Source organism: Gobius niger, assembly GCF_951799975.1.
Source record: "Gobius niger genome assembly, chromosome: 14".
Lineage (NCBI taxonomy): Eukaryota > Metazoa > Chordata > Actinopteri > Gobiiformes > Gobiidae > Gobius > Gobius niger.
Window position 1 is genome coordinate 15,449,272 of NC_136865.1, and position 20,261 is coordinate 15,469,532.

Consider the following 20,261-nt stretch of genomic DNA (forward strand, 5'->3'; position numbering starts at 1 on the left):
AGCGTCATACTGATAAGCAGGCAAAAACATTCAGTGGCTGAGGGTAGGCGCAGTCATGGCTACGACAGAGATAGTGCGACTGTACAGCGCGGCCCAATATGATAAATAGCTATTTAATTTTATTCTCGCACAATTCTGATTGGTGTTCTGTTCATATTAAATGAGCTAATATCTTATAGAAGCTTTCTGTGCTAAGCTAAAGTATCAGTAAGGTTCTATGTATGGAGTGCGTAATATTTTTCTATTGCAATCCTGCAGTTTGTAATGTTTTCCCTCTATGTGAGGTGAAAGATAGCCCGGATATGTCCGCAGTGGGGATCTGCATTTACAAATTGTTTCGACTGGGGCTCAGGCAGAAATAAATCTAGTGGTGAGGCCACCACCTGCCTCTTCTATTTTCTTTTTCAATCTGCCCATCTCCATAAATTGCCATATGCAATTTGAAGTCATTTATATTCTATAAATATGCATTTAAATACAGACAACACCAGACATGAAAATCAAGTAGCCTTTATTGTAATAAACATGCATAATACATAAAACAGTTTTCAGCACATATGAGTGTCTACCACGCACGCTTATCTAACCTCTCAAAACTCTTTACAATATAAGAAGATTAAGAAATTATTACAATTATTGTGTTGCTCAGATATCAACAAATCTGAACCAAAAATCTGTAGAAAATAACCCCAAACACCCAAGACAATCCTGAATGTCAAATGACACAGCATTACTTTATTTTATAACTAGCAAGCTGCTACAGAATAATGGATATTAACAAAGCTCAGTTATGCATGCATTTATGCAGTACACTTTAGGAACACTATTTTTATTCCATAAATAGCATTTGTAATGCTAATTCTTAGCATTTGAAAGCAGCTTTATATTTGGGTTTGCCTACTCACACAACTTTACTTGCTAGTTATCTTAATAAGGTAGCAGCGTCATTTCTTTGGGTGGGCTATGGACTGAGTGCATGCTGGTTCAGGATACTGCCCCTTGTTCTAAAAAGATTTCTTGGATAAGCAGTAGTATTATCAGACCCAATGTGATGCCATTGAGGCCAAGCATGCAATAGTCATCAATGTAATAGTTCAAATTGTTTCACCAGAACAAACTAATCTCTGAGCTAGACTACTGTATGTAGTTATGTATATGTTTGTGCTTATATTTATATCTCTTATACAGTACATCAATGTACAGTATGTATGGTTTATACTGATGTGTGCAAAAGTAGTCCATTGTCAGGGGCTGAAGGTTCTCGTCGTCTCATAGTCAGAGATGCACTTGGGTTTGATGCCCTTAGCGTTGTAGTAATCCACCACCTGGTTTGGGACTTCTGCCAGGACACTTTTAGCCAGAGCAGCCGGGGAGGCCTAAACACAGAGACATGTTGAGAAAGACTGAGGTCATGAGGTCATAAATTGACACACCCAGCATCATAACACATCTGTTCAGCCATATCCTGTTATGGGCCAGGACCAGTGAGACTGATGTAATTGGACAAGCTTATTTGACAAACCCTCATAACATCCGTTCTTTCACCCTTTGTGCTCTAGGAGCATGATTGGCTCCAATATGGTGGTCATCAAATGACAAAATGTCAACAGAATGTCATTTATAGGAAAGACAAAGTTATACCCTTATAGTGCATCACTTTAATCATTGTGCCATGCTAAATTAATCATTAACTCTGCAGGGCTATTGTTTTAGTAACTTAACAAAAACAAAACAACCTTATTTTTTAACTATTATAGTGGAATTTCAAAGTGTCATTAAAATGTATTTCTACTAGTTACAAGATATGCTAAAACATACAGTATTCCTACACACAGTTTATGAGTGCACCAAATCTGGTTGTTAATTACAAACAAAATTTAAAAAATGAAATATTTTTTCCTTGGTTGCACTTGTGCACCTGTCAATTCACCGGCCATGAGAAAACAAAACCATAATTCCATCAACTAATTTGTTTGCATAATACATCATATTTTAAATTGTCTAAACCCAAACCTTTCAGCTTTATTAAACTAAAAAGACCATCGTTAAACATTTATCCTTTTGTAAAATGTATCAAGGAACCCTTAAATTATGAAACCAAAATGTTGCCACTCACAAGTCCTTGCCATTGCTTATCACCGTAAAAACACTGATGTGCACATCTATTGCCAAGGAGAATTTACTCAGATGAGCATTTTCAGATCACGCCAGTTAGGAAACAACACAGACTCACTCCTCTCACCGCTGTTCTCCTCCATTATCAGCCTCAGAACGCTAAGTGCTCTAGGCGCAAACTTTGGAAGATTAATTTATCAAGTAAATTGCTAGATATTCAATATTGTTAATCCTACTGTAGGTAGCTTTCAGGCGCTTGTAAAGTGGTGTGACTAAATTATGCCCTGATGCACCTAAATGAAAATACTTGGGCATACTGGTTCAACTAACCAAAAATGTTAGTCTGGAGCCCTGCTACGGATGGTCAAGCTTGACATAGTTCTAAGTAGATCATTAAGATCATTGCTGCTATTTCATTTTACGTGGAAACCAGATGTTTACATACACTATTTGAAAAAACACCGTTGCATTTTTTCATGAAACCAGAATTAACTTTTCTTCAATTACGGTAGAGTTTTCCAAATTATTTCTATTTGCTAAATGCTAGAAGAATGAGAGATAGATTTTAGATTTTTTTTTCTTTACTTTATACAAAGTCAAAAGTTTACATATACTAAGATTATACCTTTTAACAATTTGGGAAAGCCCAGATGACGATGTCATGTCCTTGGAAGCACAAGTCTGGTTCATCCTTGGTGCAATTTCAAACAATTATATGCAAGTATAAAAAAGATGAAAATGGCCAGCCATTATCCTGATCAGAAAGAAGGTGGGTTTGGTGTCCCAGAGATGAACGTACTGTGGTCTGAAATGTGAATACTCAACCCAAGAACAAATGCAAAAGACCTGGTGAAGATGCTGAAACTGGTAAGAGTTTGTCATTATCCAGAGTGAAACAAGTACTGTACCGACATGGGCTGAGAGGGTACTCTGCCAGGAAGAGGGCCTTACTCCAAAAAAAACATCAAAAAGCCAGATTGAACTTTGCAAATGCACACATGGATAAAGACTTTAATGCTTGGAGACATATCCTGTGGTCTGATGAAAAAAAATATAAAAAAATGACCATTGTCATGTTTGGAGGAAAAAGGGGGAATCTTGCAGCCTGAGAACACCATCCCAACTGTGAAATACGGGGGTGGCAGCATCATGCTGTGGGGTTGCTTTGTTGCGGGAGGGATTGGTGCACCTCACAAAATAAATGACATCATGAAGAAAGAACACTATGTGGAAATATTATAGCAACATCTCAGGAAGTTAAAGCTTGGGCGCAGATGGGTCTTTCAAATGGACAATGAAGCAAACAGACAAACTGGTTACAAAGTGGCTTTAAAAGTTAATCCTGGTTCCAGTCAGTGAGAAAAAAAATGCAAATTAGTCTTTTTATATAGTGTATGTAAACATCTGGTTCCCACTGTATGTACAACAAAACTCCAAATGCCAAAATTAATATAAATTACCGGTAGTCAAATTTCTCAAAATGCTTATTCTTGTACTGTAAACAATGCTAATCTCAGACTTCCCCTTCTGCCTATCCTTGCCAGCCGTCTTTCCTCTTCCTTTTCACTTCTATCTACCTGTTATCCCCCTCTCTGCCTGTCACACGGCAGCTTCGTCCTCCTAATCCCCTCTGAAAAGAAACGACAGAGCAGAAAATCACCTCTCCACCTCTGTCACACACTCCCTCACTCCCTTTTGTCTTTAGCTCAGCTCTCTTGTTGACCACTCCAAGCCACACACAGACTCTATCCACTCTTTAGTTTGCTCATCTTTTTGTTCACCACATCATGCCCTTTACTGTACTTTAGATTACATGTAGTGTACTCTTTTGTCAGCTTCTCGAGACATTCACCCTTACTCCTTGTTTAGCACTGTTGTAATTGGATAATTTCTCAACCTGTCACAGACTAAACTCACCGTAACAGACTGGGGCGCACAGACGCTGTCAAAGCAAACTGAGATAATAGCACTCGACACACACAGTGACACACACAAGCATCAGGCAGAGAGCTGATCTGTTCTGACGGGCACACGAAACATATTACTGCCACATCCCACTCCTACTGAGACACCTACACACAAGCACAGATCCATTGTGAAAGGACTTCTAAAGCTGGGAGCTTGTCCTTATTTTGGACTAATATTTGCTAGTGCCAGCAGCTTCGCACTCTTTCAATTATTGAGTGTTGCTGTCATTATTGAATTATTGAATGTTGCTTTCAAGTATAATCAATGAATGGAATACAATGTTGTGGTGAGCTGGTGCAACAAAATCTAAATCTATGTTTTATAGTTTATGCTATCAGGGCCCTGACAGTAAAACATAAAACAATTTTAAATAAAGCCATAATTTGTATTATTTAACATTTTTATGCCGTACACATAATTATTAGGGCTGTCAAAGTTAAGTCATTGTCTTTAATTCAAGATTAATCATAACATAAGTTAATCCTCTAGTCAGGTGATTCTGACCATTAGCCTGGCTCAACATCTGCAGATGGGTCCCCGGACGCTGCACTGCGGTCGCCCACTGCTCCTGACAAATTGCCCCAGCGGCATCAAAGGATGGGTCAAATGCAGAGGACAAATTTCCCTATGGGGACAATAAAGTACTAACTAATTAATCATAGATTAATGCCATATGGCATCATATGTTTTGATCAAACGCACTCCTGTATGAGAGCGCACACACGTTTGCAAAAATACAGAGCATCTGCGTCACAAATTACAAAGTGTAAGCAGTGGGCATTTCACATAGATTTTTTGAAATAGTATTTTGTTTGTTCATGAAATGTGAGCAAATGCTTTCATTTAGAGTGTTTTATCTCATAAATATACTGTGATTAGACAAATATCAAAAGTGTGAATAATCTAATCGCAAAAATGTATCGATTCACAGCACTACATATGCCACAAGATCACACATCCAAGTATTAAAAAGGGTAAAATACAGTCTTCTGCAGAAGTAGAAACACAAATACACTGAATGAAAGATGGAAGTCCCTTGAGGTCTGTATAGGGGCCTTGGCCTGTTTCACAAAGAAGACTTTCAAACAAGGTGTCTCTGGTACTGTAACTTGTAACTTGTATGTCTTACCTGATTAACCTACTTTATATATATATATATATATATATATATATATATATAACAACCTTGTGGTTTTGTCCATTTCCCTATTATGTTGTATTGACTGACAGCAATAAAAACAGCAACAGGCAAAAATCCTCTAGCGCTGTCACATTTGACTAAATAGCCAGTATTTTTAGCTTGCCCTATTTCTCAATATTGCTGTTGTTCCTCTGAGAATATAGGCCTATCTTATTATATCTAAATCTCCTACAAAACCACACATAGATCTCATAGACATATTGCTGACACCCACATGTTTGAAGTCCTTAAAGGGGACGAACTGCACGATGTCTCTCAGGACCGGCTCCCCTTTGGGCGAGCGCAGGATGCCGTCGTCGCCATCAAGGATCTGCATGTCGGTGAAGTCCGCGTTGCCCACGCCCACGATGATGACCGACATGGGCAGGTGGGAGGCATGCACGATGGCTTCCCGCGTATCTGCCATATCTGTGATCACTCCGTCTGTCAGGATCAGCAGGATAAAGTATTCCTGGTGGGAGAGGAGGGAACAGAAAAAATTGGTGGGAAGAGATGGTGGATTTCTTGATGGGGTTCGATATCTTTTGAAAGTGACTTCCAGTGAGAGGCTAATTTGAATAAAACTTATTCTAATTCGCTGAAGAGCTGGGGAGAGGCGGGATGCATTAAGACACAGACAGACAAATGTATGATTGAAATAAAATAAAAATCAATTGCACAACTGTTTTTCCAGCATTTTTTTAATGCCTTTTTGCCTTATTTAGTTGAATGGCCAGTGTAATATTTCATTTGTGTCACATCATTGTGTCCTGTCCCTGCTGAAATTCCAATACATGCGTTTCCAATGACATCACGGATAGGCGGCCATTTTGAATACCAAAGTAGCATTATGCAGTACTACAACATGTAACAATATCTCTACTCAGGATGAAAATGAAAGACAACTGATTGACCTTGGCATTTACTCGTAATCATTGCTCAAGAAGATAACAGTTAAAACACAGCCCCAGAGTGCACACGTTTATGTGATATAACCAGCAAATGTAGTACAGATGTTGCAGCTCTGTCGAGCTACAGCAGGATTTACTATTGATCTGCTTCACCCCTCAGACTAAATTAACACATCAAAGAGGAAACAGAAAACATTTCTCTGTGATTTACAGTTTATCATGTCAACAGCATCTCTGAGTCTGAGTCAGTGTTTAAGCTGCTCAAGACATTAGCATGTTGCTGTTTGCATTTAGCGTCAACCATTGACTTCAACACGATAAAAACATGTGTGGCTCACATCTATGAACACTGAGGAAATACTACAGTAACAGCTCAGCTCTGACCTCTGTCACATGTTGTAGCCAAGGCTAGATATTTTGAGTGTGGTTCAGGGCTTTCTATTGGGGAGGTCAGAGCTGAGCTGTTGAAGCTAAATGCTAACCGGTTGCATGCAATCATCTTGAGCAGCTTAAACACTGACTCACTGGTTTCTTCACATAAATGCACTCTCTGGGACCGTGTTTTTACTGCTATCTTCTTGAGCAATGACTACGAGTAAATAAAAATGTCACTGTCAGTCAGCTGTCTTTCATTTTCATCTTGAGTACAGATATTGTTACATGTTACACTGCATATAGTGTAACATGCAATAGTTTTACTTCGGTATTCAAAATGGCCACCATAACAACAAAAGTCACACGACTGAAAAGCATGTATAGGTAAAATATTCTTAAGTTTATTTCTGTTTCTGTTTTCTCATTGTTTGTCTCACCATGGCCTCCTTGGTGTGCATTTCCTCAGAGGCTGAAGAGGCCACTTTCTGGATGATTGGGGCGATGTTGGTGGGGCCGTACAGCTGGATCTTAGGCAGGCAATTTTGATAGGCCTCCACTACGCCCTGGATTCCTATATGAGAACGCACACACACAGCAACGTTTATTGACTTGGTTGTCTTCCTTTATGCACTGTGTAGCCACAACGCTGACCTCACACTGTCGAGGCTCTTGTACGTGCAAAACTACATGCTAAAATAAAACGCATAAGCCGCATGTAATGTTACTCCAAGGTGACTGACCGGTTACAGAGAGATACAGAAAACACATAACAAGCACGCAGTGTAGCTATGTTGGGAAAAGAGCGCAGAAGCCCATTTCACACATAGAGATTAGTGTTATGTTTCATTGTATCTTAGAGCCGGCCCAAATGCCGCCTGCAGCTTAGTGACGACTCGCGGAGCAGTGTGTTTGTATGTGTGGATTGAACGCCAGACAGCGACAAACTGCGAGAAGGGGGATGAAGTATAGGGGGAGAAAAATGGCACTGGCAGTAGAGTCTACAACATTGGTGAAAATGAATGAATGTGCATGGGCCTTACCAGCACATTCGGGATTATCCTCATCAAAGTTCACAGCGAAATCATGCGAAACCTACAACACACCGACAGCACGTTCAGTGGAATTTACAGGTTGACAGATGCATTTGCCTTTCATCTGGATCAAAAGCAAGCTGTGCCGCCTTCATTCAAGAAAAAAAATAAAAATCTAAAAATATTGAACTACACTAGAGCTCAAGCCCCTGCTGCTACTTCAACAAACAAGACAGTCTCTCAAACTGCCAGTGTCCTACCTTGAAGTCAGGCGGTATCAGCGCCCCAAAACCAAATGCCGGGAACATTTTATCACTGGAAAGACACAGAAGGAGGGCTAAACAATATATGGCTTAAGATAAACTCTGTGATTTATCGAGGCCTTTTCATCAAAAGGACACTCCTCTGAAGAATATCTGGGTTGGGCGCGTGTGAGAATAAATTATGATTGATGGGAGCATTTTCAAACCTGTCATAGTCCTGGCAGATCTCCCCGACAGCCACCAACGCTTTGAGGTATTCGTTGGGCTGGTATGGGTGGATGTAGTGAAGGGAGCAGCTGTTTCTCGGATCCCCATTGGACGCTGTGAAGTCTATGGCCACCTGGGATGGAAAGCACATAGCATCGCACACATGTAGTCACATAGCGTGAGCGGGCATAGAAAAAACATGTTGTATGTTGTGGAATTGCACTGGAGAGAACATACTGTAAACTGGATTTGACAACCTCCCATGATATAATCCAGGAAGGAATACATTTTGATAATCTGTTGGGAGAAAGATGGAAATTCAGAGCGTGTCATTGTTAAACAAAGTGCAGTCATGTAAAACAGTGAAAATGATGAGATCCATTATTTTCTTTAATTAGTGTGTTGACATCCCAAAGGCAAAACATACAAATGTATTTGTACTTGTTCTTTGGTGTGCTGTTGTCTCCACGACATTCAAATGGTAAATGAATTTTTTAAATGCTAATGTGATTTTACATTAATACTGTGCTAAAATAAAGTTTACCAACAGAGGAAGGATGTAAAAGGTGAGACTGGAATAGACTCAAACTTGAATTGTATACTGTACATGAGAGGTGTATTAATGAAGATGAAATCTGATGACAAGCCAATATTATCATACATTATTCATGGCCTGGCATTTAAGCGTATTTCCACCTTTGATGAGTAAGAAATGTTTCATGTATGCAGTAGATCCCACAGGACCCAGAGTAGTATACTGCTTATTATGAGCAAAAGAAGACTGTACTTCTTTTAGTCGGCTGAAAATACTTGGTATCTAGATAAGCAAATATTATTAATTGCGTTCCAACATGAAGCTCATATTCTGCAATTTACTTTAAAATAGTAAAAACAACTCTCTCCTTTGCATGTGGTCAAAATTGTATAAAATCATTAAATGTTTCTTTACCTTACAATGGTTGAGTATGACCATGCCAGAGTTCCTGTAATTCTTCTTTTTCACTTGGTACTTTGGATTGATGCACTCCCATTGAATCTATTCAATTACATGTTCAGGAAAATGTCAGAACATGTTTCAGTACCCCCTGTATTTGATATTTGAGTACTTACCTGTTTGCCCTCCTGCTCTGCTCTCAGCTCTTTAAAAGTAGTCTGAAACTCGCCTATAAAATCATGCTTCCCATTGGAGTCCCAGTCCCACACAGTGCACTGGAACAAGAGGTACACACATGCATATTTCGGCCATTAATTCAGTTAGAGCTGCTGCAACACTGTCATCTCGACACACATACATGCACTTGAAGGCATGCAGGGAAATGCCATGCTGAAAGATTGATAAGGAGGTGTTAGTGGGGGGGCAATAGAGCGGTGAAATATTAATCTGAGGATGCTGAGTGAAACGCAGCTTAAGCCACCGCTTTGTGTGTGCTGGAGGAGGAGGTCCCTGTTTACGCACAATAGTTTGTTGCTCTCAAAGGAGCAGACAAGATAAATGGTCTCAATCACTGGTGAAATGTACTGGTCAAAAAGGCCAAGGCTGAGGCAATCAGAAAGCATGAAAACGATCACGTCAAAAAGGAAAAAAATCTTGAGAGTGGTCCCACAGCGCCTCAACAATCAATACTTGTCAATAAAGTTGTCAGCTCAAGACACACACGAAGAAATATAGAAATGCTCTGAAACTGGGGTTTTAATGGCAGTCAATGAGTCATTACACTGAAGAGCTCTGTGACCTTCTCTCATGAGGTCATGACTGTGACCAGTGATCTGAACTGAGCCTTGATTAAAAATCTCAAGAGGCTGTAATCCTGTTATTTCCTATGGGCCACTTCAGACTCCGAGAGGCTTCACCTCAAGTGTGCACAGTGTCATCAATTGTGCTTAGTTTTTGGATTGTAATGTCGGCTGGCGAAGGGTGGTTCCTATCTCACAGCCCTTGCTTACACACTGCAAGGAGCTATAGCGAAGAAGCTTTCATTCATCGAATACAAACAACTGTGAGAGTAGGTGGACGTACAGACACGTGGACGTGGAGGAAAGTAGTGAAGGGATGAAACCAATAACGCCAATACAGAGGAGAGACAGCCAGACATAGCAGAAAGGGGTAATGCATTTATGCATTGGCCAGCTAAGAGCCTGCTGAAGAGGAAGCTCTGGTCTGAATAGAAATCTCAGCTCTGCCATTTCACACTATAGCTCTGATCTTTCAAACAGGTAGCCCTGGAAACCATAGCCACTCGCACGTGTGTGTGTGCGTGTGTGTGTGTGTGTGTGTGTGTGTGAGCCCTTTCTCCTGCTGTCAGGAGCCATGCCGAGTTAAGACGCCTTTGAATATTTAATGAACAAGCTCATGTTTATTCATGGAAAGAATAACTGTTAAGATCTGACGTGAGGTTTTAACACAATATGCACAACTCTGCAGAGCAAAGGTGGGACATTAGGACAACCCCTGAGCTCTTTCACATGTGCACAGTTCTTTAAATATCACTTAGAACAGCACTTGACCCTGGATCTTCTGTGAGTACAGTGAGATGTTTATCGCTCTGTCATTTTAGCCACACATCTATCTACAAGGCCATGTATCAAGGGATGTGCTAAATATCATGTGCAAGCTGAAAAATAAATGATGCTATTTTGTGGGCGTGTTGCACTTAATTAAACATTCAAAATTATGCGTATGACTGTATTACGGCCACAAATCTGATACATAAATGAGTATATACTGTGTGAGCAAAAATGCACAGATACTGCTCCGCTTTTGCACATATTACACATTTTGCACGTTAGCAAACACATGGTAAATGACCCCATTAGTGTACAAAAGCAACTGCTGTATATGACATGCTTTTATATTTTCATCTGGATCAAGAAAAGCATCCCGCACAAAGATCTGCTGCATTATATGGCTTTGTCCCTCAGTGCATAAACCAACATGCTGATGTGTGGGCTTCAAGGGGCTAAAACATTAACAAACTGTTCTTAGGCTAAATAAAAATGACTGTGCCTCCGTAATGAGCTGCTATTACTACTCACCTTTAGCGCTCGTTCATGGTCTCCACTACACAGAGTGTTCAGAGAGACTTTGAAGGATTTCCACACTGGGCTCAGGTTGTTCATCACCGTCTGTGCACACAGACAACAGTTAATCAGGGTATAAGCTGAAATCACCAAGCCTAATTTAATGCTTTTAATGCCTTTTCCGGATTTAATTTTAGCAAAATTAGTTGAATTACTTTTAATTTTGTTTAATGCTCTGTGGAAATGTGGTTCATTTACTCATGTAATTACCTCAGTTCGGTGTACAAGCGATTCTGTGCCGTCATCATTTATTCTAAAAATCTCCAGGAAGGGGTCTGACTTGCTGAAGAAATCCTTCAAAGAGAGAGAAACGTGCGAGTAAGCCATTGCCTTAGAACTTTCTTTGATGGCCATAAATCATTCATGCACTAACAAAATCATTCTTTTACCCCTCTATTCTCCCTATTCTTTCCCCACTCTTGCTCCACTCCCCTTTTGCTTTCAGTCTTCATCTTCCCCCCTTCGGCACAACTTCTTTAGATTAGTCATCCGTAGCTGCGTGTGTCCATGTGTGTGCACATGGTGGAAGAAATTAATAAAGTTATCTGTGTGGGTGGAGGGTTGGGGTGGGTTGTAGGACTTGGAGAAAGGGAAGCTATCTCTTTAATGCAACATTACTTGTGTGTGTACTTCATTCCTTAATCCCAGAGTGCTCCACCCACGCACTCCGACAAACACTCATGGGGTGCACATAAAAACTCCTATCTCTAAATATTAATTTGTCGTTTGTGTCTCAAGCAGGAAGTAAGGCTACTGCTCTCTCATATGCACAGACCTTGTCATCTAGCTTGCGAGCGCTGAACGAGAGCTCGACATAATCATCGTTACCAGACAACTCCTCGGCTGTCACCTTCGCACACGGAGAGGTGGGGCGAAGTCCAAAGGAAGGAAGAAGAAAATGAGATGGAAATGAGGAACAGAACAAATTGAACAGGCAACACCATGAAATAATTATTGAGTGCCTGAGAGCGCGACAGGATGTTACCGTTATGGAAGACTTTCCAGTTGTGTTGCCTTGTTTGAGCAGGGCTTTGGTCAGTTTCCTTTGTGAGACAATCTAAAACACAAACAACAAAAAACAAGGAGACAAAACCCAGTATCAGCGCTGTTCTCCTCTCACAAAATAAGACATACAGTAGACATCCAACAGAAAGAAAACTGAACCGCTGTCACCTTTCTCAACACCTGTCAAATTGTATTTTTATTTCCTTTCATCACAAGTATACCCTGCCAGCTTATAAAAGAGCTGGCCCTTTTTCAGTTGTCATCGTGATCCTGAAGTGGAGAATGTTTTGGAGCACACAGTGAGAGCCGTGTTATGTGAAATTAACAGAATTAAGGACCAAAAACCCACCAACCGAGTATCAGCAAATGGTGACATAAACATAATGTCAAACTACCAAATCACATTACTCATGGTAACTCCATGACAATTACTATGAGTCATTAAATTTGGTTGTTTGACATATTTATCCTCTGTCACAAAATATTACAAAAGAACAGCCATGTACGCACTATAGGAGAGAGTATATACTATAGGCCTAAATGGAATGAAAGATTGGCAATAGGATAGTAGCGATGTAAAAGAAATTCTGACAACTCTATGATAATGAGTTGTGGGATGAAATGCAAAAAAATAGGAGGAGGAGCTCATAAAGGTTAAGGCGCTTTATTTGTCATTAATCAACAACTGTACTATACTGTAAAATTCATCCTTTGCATTTGACCCATTCTTCCATCCCACCCATTAAGGTCATTTGTCAGCGTACTCTTAACACTGAATATGAAAGAAGCTGAAAACAAGACACAAACAAAAATCAGACGATCTTCGAACATCCACATTGAAATGACTCACTATTACTTCCCTTAGCTAAAACTCAATAAATAAATAAAAATAATTAAAAAATACAATAATTATTATAGAAGTCTTGGTACTTTATTAGTTACCTACAATATTAAGTTATGATCTGAGGTGCACGGGTGCAATAAAAACACTTGGTTATGTCAGAGGTATGTCAGGGTCTCAGACACACTCAAACTGCGTTCATGTAAACAGGAGCTGCAAGTGTACTTGCATGCATCACTTACACACAGCAACCTTGAATGTATTGAGTAACACTAAATGGAGAAGCTATTTCCAGCAGGCTCCATCCCATATATTTTCCCATCAGGACAAGTGCTGACTGTTTCCGGAGAGCACTCACCTGTCCCAATGTGCACTCCATGGCTCCCAGAAAATCAGCATCACGGAGGCCATTGTTTCCAGAGCTGATGTCATGAAGTTCAAGCCGAAGCCGCTGGACTTCCTCAAAGTAATAATCCACAAGAAAAATCTTGGAAAACACAGGGCCACTGCTGCTGCGAATCACCTCTGTTCGGTCCACCTGCGTCACATCAACAATACACTTTACTGAAACAATGATCACACAACTTTTTAAATGAAACAGAATTTTGAATTAAACACAGTACACTTCACCCACCGCCAGCCTGCACTGATTGCAAAACTCAGTAACATTGAAGCAATTTGAAGCAAACAGCTTTGCCACATTGTTTACACTTCTCAACCGGTGTATCAAGAATATAGATTCTCTTTGATAGCAGAAATCACACAAGCTGTTGACTTTACAAAAATAAACTATAATTGTAACATTGATTCAAATGTTTCTAACTGCCTCACAGAAACAACCAAAAGCCACAAAAAAGGCTTTGTCAGAGGCGCCATCAAAACAAATCCAGCACAGAAGAATAACTGAGTCTCAGTCCATTGTTGATAACCCTTTCACACAAAGGCACTACAAGTGCCACAAAACTCCACAAGCACTGCTATTACTACCTCAATAGCACACATATCACACTACACACACAAGCTCAAACAACACAAAACAATTATCCAATTAAAAATATCACATCTGATGGACAGCGATAGCATTTATCCCTCTCCACATTCGCACAAAGGCTTATTGTAACACATCCACAGAAGCTAGACGAGCACAGTTCAAGAGTTTAGACGAGTTGTTCAAAGAGTGCATATCCTTCCCTGCATCAGCTAACACTCTGCTAATGTTACAACAACAAACCATATGGTGATTGTCCCACATAGTGAATCAAAACCAGGATCAAGCATTGGCCAGACTCTTTTAAATGATGCAGAAATAATCATGATACTTTTCCAGCAGCAGCCTGCAATCATTCAACAATACAAAACAAGAAATAAAGAAATACAAATATTTGCAGGATTAATTATAAGCTGTTTTGAATGCTGAGTACATTTCAACATAAAAAAACAAACAAAAAAAAACATTTAAAACTCATTTTAAATGAGTCTGTAAAAGCAATTTTTTTCTTGTTTAATCAATGAGAATCCATTATGTAAACAGAACCCAGTGGCACAGGTGAGAAATGACACAATCACACCTCTGCATGACAACAGTCGCTTGATTACACGAACCTATTAAGTCAGACGTGAATTCAATAACGTTTTCAAATTATTTCAAGTGCTCTCTGCACAGAAATGTATTTGGGTGTGTGTGTGTGCGTGTATGAGAAATCATCAGCAACTGGGTCGTTAAGTCAATGTGGCAACCTTTCCCGTGTGACAAGTACATTATTGGGTCATGGACAGACTCAGTGGGATGAAAATCAAATAGAAGCCACACACTGTCATTTTCATAGAGCAGCACTTAAGACATGTTCAACCTAAGAGGATGAATTACCTAATAAAAATAGTAGGATGAATATAGTTATTATATTTACATCACAGAAAGGAATTGATTTGAAATTTTACATAAGAAATGTTCATGTTAGACATAGGAAATCTGAAGAACTATTAGAACAGCAGTGCATCAGGGTTCCAGACTGAGAGCAATTTGGGTGTCCATTCACCTAAGTTGATTTGGTGTGAGCATTTTCTGTGTATGCACCTATGCATTGTTATAAGTTCCTTTTTGAATCTATGGAAGTAATAGCTTAAATGTATATTGCTACATTATTTATTATTATTATATAAAATGTATGGCTGTGGAGAATATTAATTACAATAGAATAGATGCATAGATGGTGAATGTTTTGTTGAAGCATGAACATTGTTGATCCCTGCTTTGAGCTACTTTCAGGGCATTTCTAAAGTGGTTTGCCTAAATTATGTCCCGGTGCACCAAAATCAAAAAGACACCCAGAGTGTCTGGACTCCTGCAACTGTTGAATGAGCAGATTGTGCTTAGTTGTTCATTAGAATAAATGCATTCAACTATATGTGGGTCAGTGGGCTATTTCCATACTCGTACGACTCCTGGGGATGTGTAATTGCGCTGTAATTCTGCTTGTGAGAACATACTGTGCCCTTTTGCAAAAACCATTAGCATTATCGTACCTCGAACCACTGGCCGTGTGACTGCATCTTTAGCACTACGCAGGGGTCCGGTTTGGAGAGGGCATCGCGGTCTGAGATTCCACGGCACGCTACTCTCAGCTCCACTTTGGTCAGGCACGGAGAGCTGATGAAGCCCAGCGTGGCCTCGGCCGACTCGTAGATGTTACTCATGCTGAACACACAATCACCACTGTAAGGAGAGAACAGAGAGAATGCACAGGATTATATATAGACCGCATAAGATCATTAACATGTTCTATTCCCAGGTAGAAGAAAATCACTGCAGTGGCTTGCAGTGGCCCTGACTAAGCAGACAGCACTACAAGGTCAGGCCTCTGGAGCCACAGAGTATCAAGAGAAGGTCCCCGCAAAGACACACATACAAAGACGCATTACTGTACGCGCAATTACCCACAAATATGGATTTTAGAATTAACCAGCAGGTTCATAAACTGTGCACGTATGCATGTTTTTAGACAAGAAACAGGCGCACACATTGGGACCAAGTGTGTTGTGCTGAGTAATGAACAAATCACAGGATCTCTGCTCAGGTTTCTACAGAACAGATTGGTTTACAAAATGGACCAAAAAAGAAAGAGACAGTTCGAAAGAAAGAATATCTTTTTATGCAACCATCACTTTAAATCATCAAATTGCATTATTGCTTGATCATAGAGGTGGTATTTTATGTAAATGTCGGGATCGTCTGCCCACACTGGTGCATTATAATGACTTTGCCTAATTAATTGCCTCAAAGACTGTCATGTTGCCATTTTTTTATAAACGTTGTTCGAAGATTGTTATTATCGACTAGGAGCACAGCCTCTGACCTGTGAGTGAACCCTGAGAAATCAAAAATTGCTGATGACGTGTGCGCAGAAACCGGTGTGAATATATGGCAACAGTCGACAAATAACTGATTGCATGTTTCATCATATCCATGGCGCTGAGTACTAATCTGTTTAGAAAAATGCTGTCGAGCCACGCAAAGTGTAAAAAACATGCTTTACTGTAAGAGATGAAACAAATATGCATGTTATCTAGGAAATGAAAATTGATCCCCAGTTATCTAAGAAATGTACTGTATGGGTAATTATTTGTCACAGGCATAATGTACTTTTTTGGGGAAATTTGTTGGGAATCCTCACATCCAGTAAGTTCAAACTAATGGATAACCACAGGTCTGCTGGATGGTACAAACTGAATATTAATGTAGCGGTCTAGTAGTATCATCCTTAGGGAACGGAGCTCTTAGAACTGGGTCTGACTCTGACCTGAATGTCTCTCTCTCTCCTCTTTCTTCCATAATTCATGCCCAATGTGTGTGTGTGTGCGTGTGCGTGTGTGTGTGTGTGTGCGTGTGTGTGTGTGTGTGTGTGTGTGTGTGTGTGTGTGTGTGTGCATGCGTGTGTGTGTGTGTGCATGCGTGTGCGTGCGGGCTCAGTGATTATTTTTAGAGAAGTACCCCAAATTGTTGTATACTGGCGAACACAGAGCAGGTGTGATGTACAACGCGGCTGTGTGGAGGAGCCCTGTCCGTGTCTTGGGTGTATGGGGCACTGCGCTGTGTATGCAGTCAGCAGCCGATGCCTGTCTGTTCCGGTTGACAGCAGATGACACTGGTAGTGACGGGGAATGTGGAAGATTTATACAGCCAGTTGCTGTTTGAGAGCTGGATGCAAAAGCCATCTTTACCATGCAAGTCGAGATTACTGTGTTATGTTAACACATGGGTTGCACTTTGTGAGACAGAGGTGACAGGGAAGTGTTAGATTTCACCTTGTCACAAAGTGTTGCAATTCCTTATTTGGCAACAACTTTAGATTTCAAGTTTACAGAAAGAACAGAAATATTATTCCATTGAATTATATTACTGTACAATAACATGAACTGCAAAGTTTAACACTCCGTTCCAGAAATAAACTGGTGTCACTGAGATTTACAGTGTCTAGGAACAGTTACGTTAACATTTAAATTAGGATTGTGACAAAAAGGATTTTTTTCTTCTTTTTTTTTTACAATTGTTGCAACCCCAACAGCAATCATTTGTAATAAAAGTGCAGTCCTTGTTAAGACTGCATAATTATCAATATTCCCCCATGAATAAAAATCCAAGCGCACAAGAGTGAGCTACGTTTTTTTCAGTTGCACATGACAGATTGCATTGCATGTTCTCACAATACATTTTATGGATAACGCTAAAGGCATTTATGTGAACATGAGACTGATTGCTTTCTGAACAACCTTGCTTGCTCAGAAAATGTGTAAATCAAAAATAATCCACCTGCGTACCCCACAAATTGTTGAGCGATGCAAGACATCTCTAAATAACTCCAAGGCTCAACAGCTCTTATCTACAAACAAGGAATAAATCCTCTCAAAGTGCAAATACATAATCCATTTCCTTTTTATTTTGGAAATATATGACAACACATAACTATAATGCCCACAGGATGGAACAAGACCCCTTTTGTAAAGCTTCATTGATTATTATACAATACTATGTGAGGCAAAGAGGCATTTAAGACACTACAACGATGGGACAGTACACAACTCCATACAGCATAGTATTCATGACAGGTGACAGTGGAGCGGCGTGTTAAACAAAACGGATGGACACAGAAAAGGAGGTTGGGTTAGGAGAAGAGACACTGAGGGGAATCAGCACAGCAGTCTACAAACTCACAGGGCTATTAAAGCTGGCAGAAAGGCAGGAGGGCATGTGCTGTGGGTGATGCATAAGATGATGAGAAAGGAAAAACAAAACTGATACATGCAAGTGAAAAATGACTAAAAATGGCTTATAGCAGGTTAATTCAATAAATCCAAGCCAAGTGACAATGTTGGTTTCTAAAAACAATCTATAAGCTAACATAAACTGCTAAACCAGGATTCCATCTTTACCTATTCACAACCAATCAATTCACAAAAACACCTCAAATGACATGAAACGCACTCAGAGGGTACAGAACAGTCAGACATTAGTTAATTTAGTCCATGAAAAAGGATTGCAAGTGTTTGGGTGCTTTTAAACCCATGGGGAAAAACTCACCTCAACGACCTGAAGACAAGCAGCGCAGAGAACTTCACCGCCGTTTACTTGACGATCACGGATACCTCACCGCCTCCGGACCCATCTCCTTCCCCTCACTCTTTGTCTAAATGTTTTCCTATACCCACCACTGCAGATGGCAACTCGCTTTAGCGCTGCCTCCAGCTGGATCTAGTTCCCACGACTAGGATGTGCTCCGTGCGCTTGGCTTGACTCTGGATAAAAGATGGGGAGGAGGAGGACAGTGCACCACTTAACAGGAGTTTGTAATCCTCTCGCTCCATCGGGCTCCGCAGAGAGCGCACCGTGCCGAGGGACCAGCAGCCAGTGCGCACGGAGTGTCAGCGCCATCTTGTGTTCGCTTCCTGGAACAGATCATTCAGGTCCAGAGTTTGACGATTTATCAGCCTCGCGATTTGATTTCCTACTGTTCAGGCTGTACACCTGAGACCACACGCGATCATTTCAAGTACACGCAGTGTGAATCTGAAAGACCAGATCGCGTCAACATAGGCTTTAGGCTAGCGCATTTCTGCCATCATAGGCACTCAAAGCGCGTCACAGCAAGCAACACTCACTCACTCATTCACGCTCATGCAGACACGGGAGGCAAGGTGGGTTAATGTCTTGCCCAAGGACACAACAATGTGCACCTACAGGAGTCGAACCCCCGACCTTCCGATCATATGAAGGAGATTTTCTCAATATGATTTATTTTTTTCTTTGAAATTCACGATTTTCACATTATATAAACATATGACACATCAGTCACATTTGTGTTGTTGTTGTTGTTGTTGTTGTTGTTGTTGTTGTTGTTGTTGTTGTTGTTGTTGTTGTTGCTCAACCTGTTACCTATAGCCTACCGTTCTCCCTGATCAGGGGGCTAGGGTTAGGTAACCCTAATCAGGGTTATGGTTAGGCAAATGTGATGTAAGTTGTGTTTCACTCTCACATCTATCTCAAAACTAGGAGGCTTTCAGATGAGGTATCACACTGGCATATGGGCTGTAATCTCTCCAGTCAATACGCTTTGAGATTTGTAGGCCTACCTATAGCCTAAATAGGCTAATTGCTCACCCTAACCCTACAGGTTAACACAATTATATTGAATATTTTTCTAAAGATATCAATCAGCTTTCTTTAGTTTGGCCATTTTTGTGATGTTTATATAGCCTATCTTAACTTGCTTATTGGACACCGACAGGAAGTGACATAGATGAAGGCAAACAATTGTTGCCGTGCAACCATGTTAGGCCAATGGGACTTTGTAACTTCCTGTCAGCAAAAAATAATAAATAAATAATAAGAAAAATAAAAAATAAAATTAACTTTTCAGCTCAAATTTCTTCTTTAAATTGCTGTTTCACTGAAAAAAAAAAGATAATTATGCAACTGATGAACTTGCAACTGATATCCTTCTAAATAAGTTTTCAAAAGCATTCAAAATTAAAAGTGTTGTTCTCATTAGTCATTATAGCACTGAAACATTAGGGAGATCAAACATTTACGCTCAAAAAATAGGCCTACAGTGCATACAAGTAACATTTTCACAAAGTCCTTTGAAACTTTTATTTAATAATTGGGTCGCTTCTACTTGACTAAATTATAAAGAAACGTTACTCTTACTCGAGTAAAAATATTTGGCCAAATTTTGTGATTGCCTTTTGCGAGCTTGATTCAGAACCCTAAGTAAGTGGTACCCTTTAGTCCCA

At 40.1% G+C, this 20,261-nt stretch overlaps 1 protein-coding gene across 1 annotated transcript; it reads right to left on the reverse strand.

The window, feature by feature from the left end:
• Positions 1–511: 511 nt before the first annotated feature.
• On the reverse strand, positions 512–18,842 carry cpne4b (copine IVb). Its single transcript, XM_079570680.1, has 16 exons — positions 18,550–18,842; positions 15,498–15,687; positions 13,333–13,512; positions 12,114–12,185; positions 11,904–11,978; positions 11,339–11,422; positions 11,084–11,173; positions 9,161–9,259; positions 9,000–9,086; positions 8,288–8,347; positions 8,050–8,183; positions 7,841–7,895; positions 7,590–7,641; positions 6,987–7,120; positions 5,499–5,735; positions 512–1,376 (listed from the first exon to the last, which is right to left on the reverse strand). The coding sequence occupies exons 2-16, from the start codon at positions 15,666–15,668 to the stop codon at positions 1,245–1,247; spliced, it is 1,662 nt and encodes a 553-aa protein (XP_079426806.1). The 5' UTR covers positions 15,669–15,687; positions 18,550–18,842; the 3' UTR covers positions 512–1,244.
• Between the last annotated feature and the right edge of the window lie 1,419 nt (positions 18,843–20,261).

Excerpts from the sequence above, each read along its gene's own strand:
- cpne4b (XM_079570680.1), bottom strand. The coding sequence starts at position 15,668 with ATGAGTAACATCTACGAGTCGGCCGAGGCCACGCTGGGCTTCATCAGC. Across the intron at positions 8,184-8,287 it reads GTTGTCAAATCCAGTTTACA|GTGGCCATAGACTTCACAGC; the intron begins GTATGTTCTCTC and ends TTTCCATCCCAG. Across the intron at positions 7,896-8,049 it reads ATCTGCCAGGACTATGACAG|TGATAAAATGTTCCCGGCAT; the intron begins GTTTGAAAATGC and ends GTGTCTTTCCAG.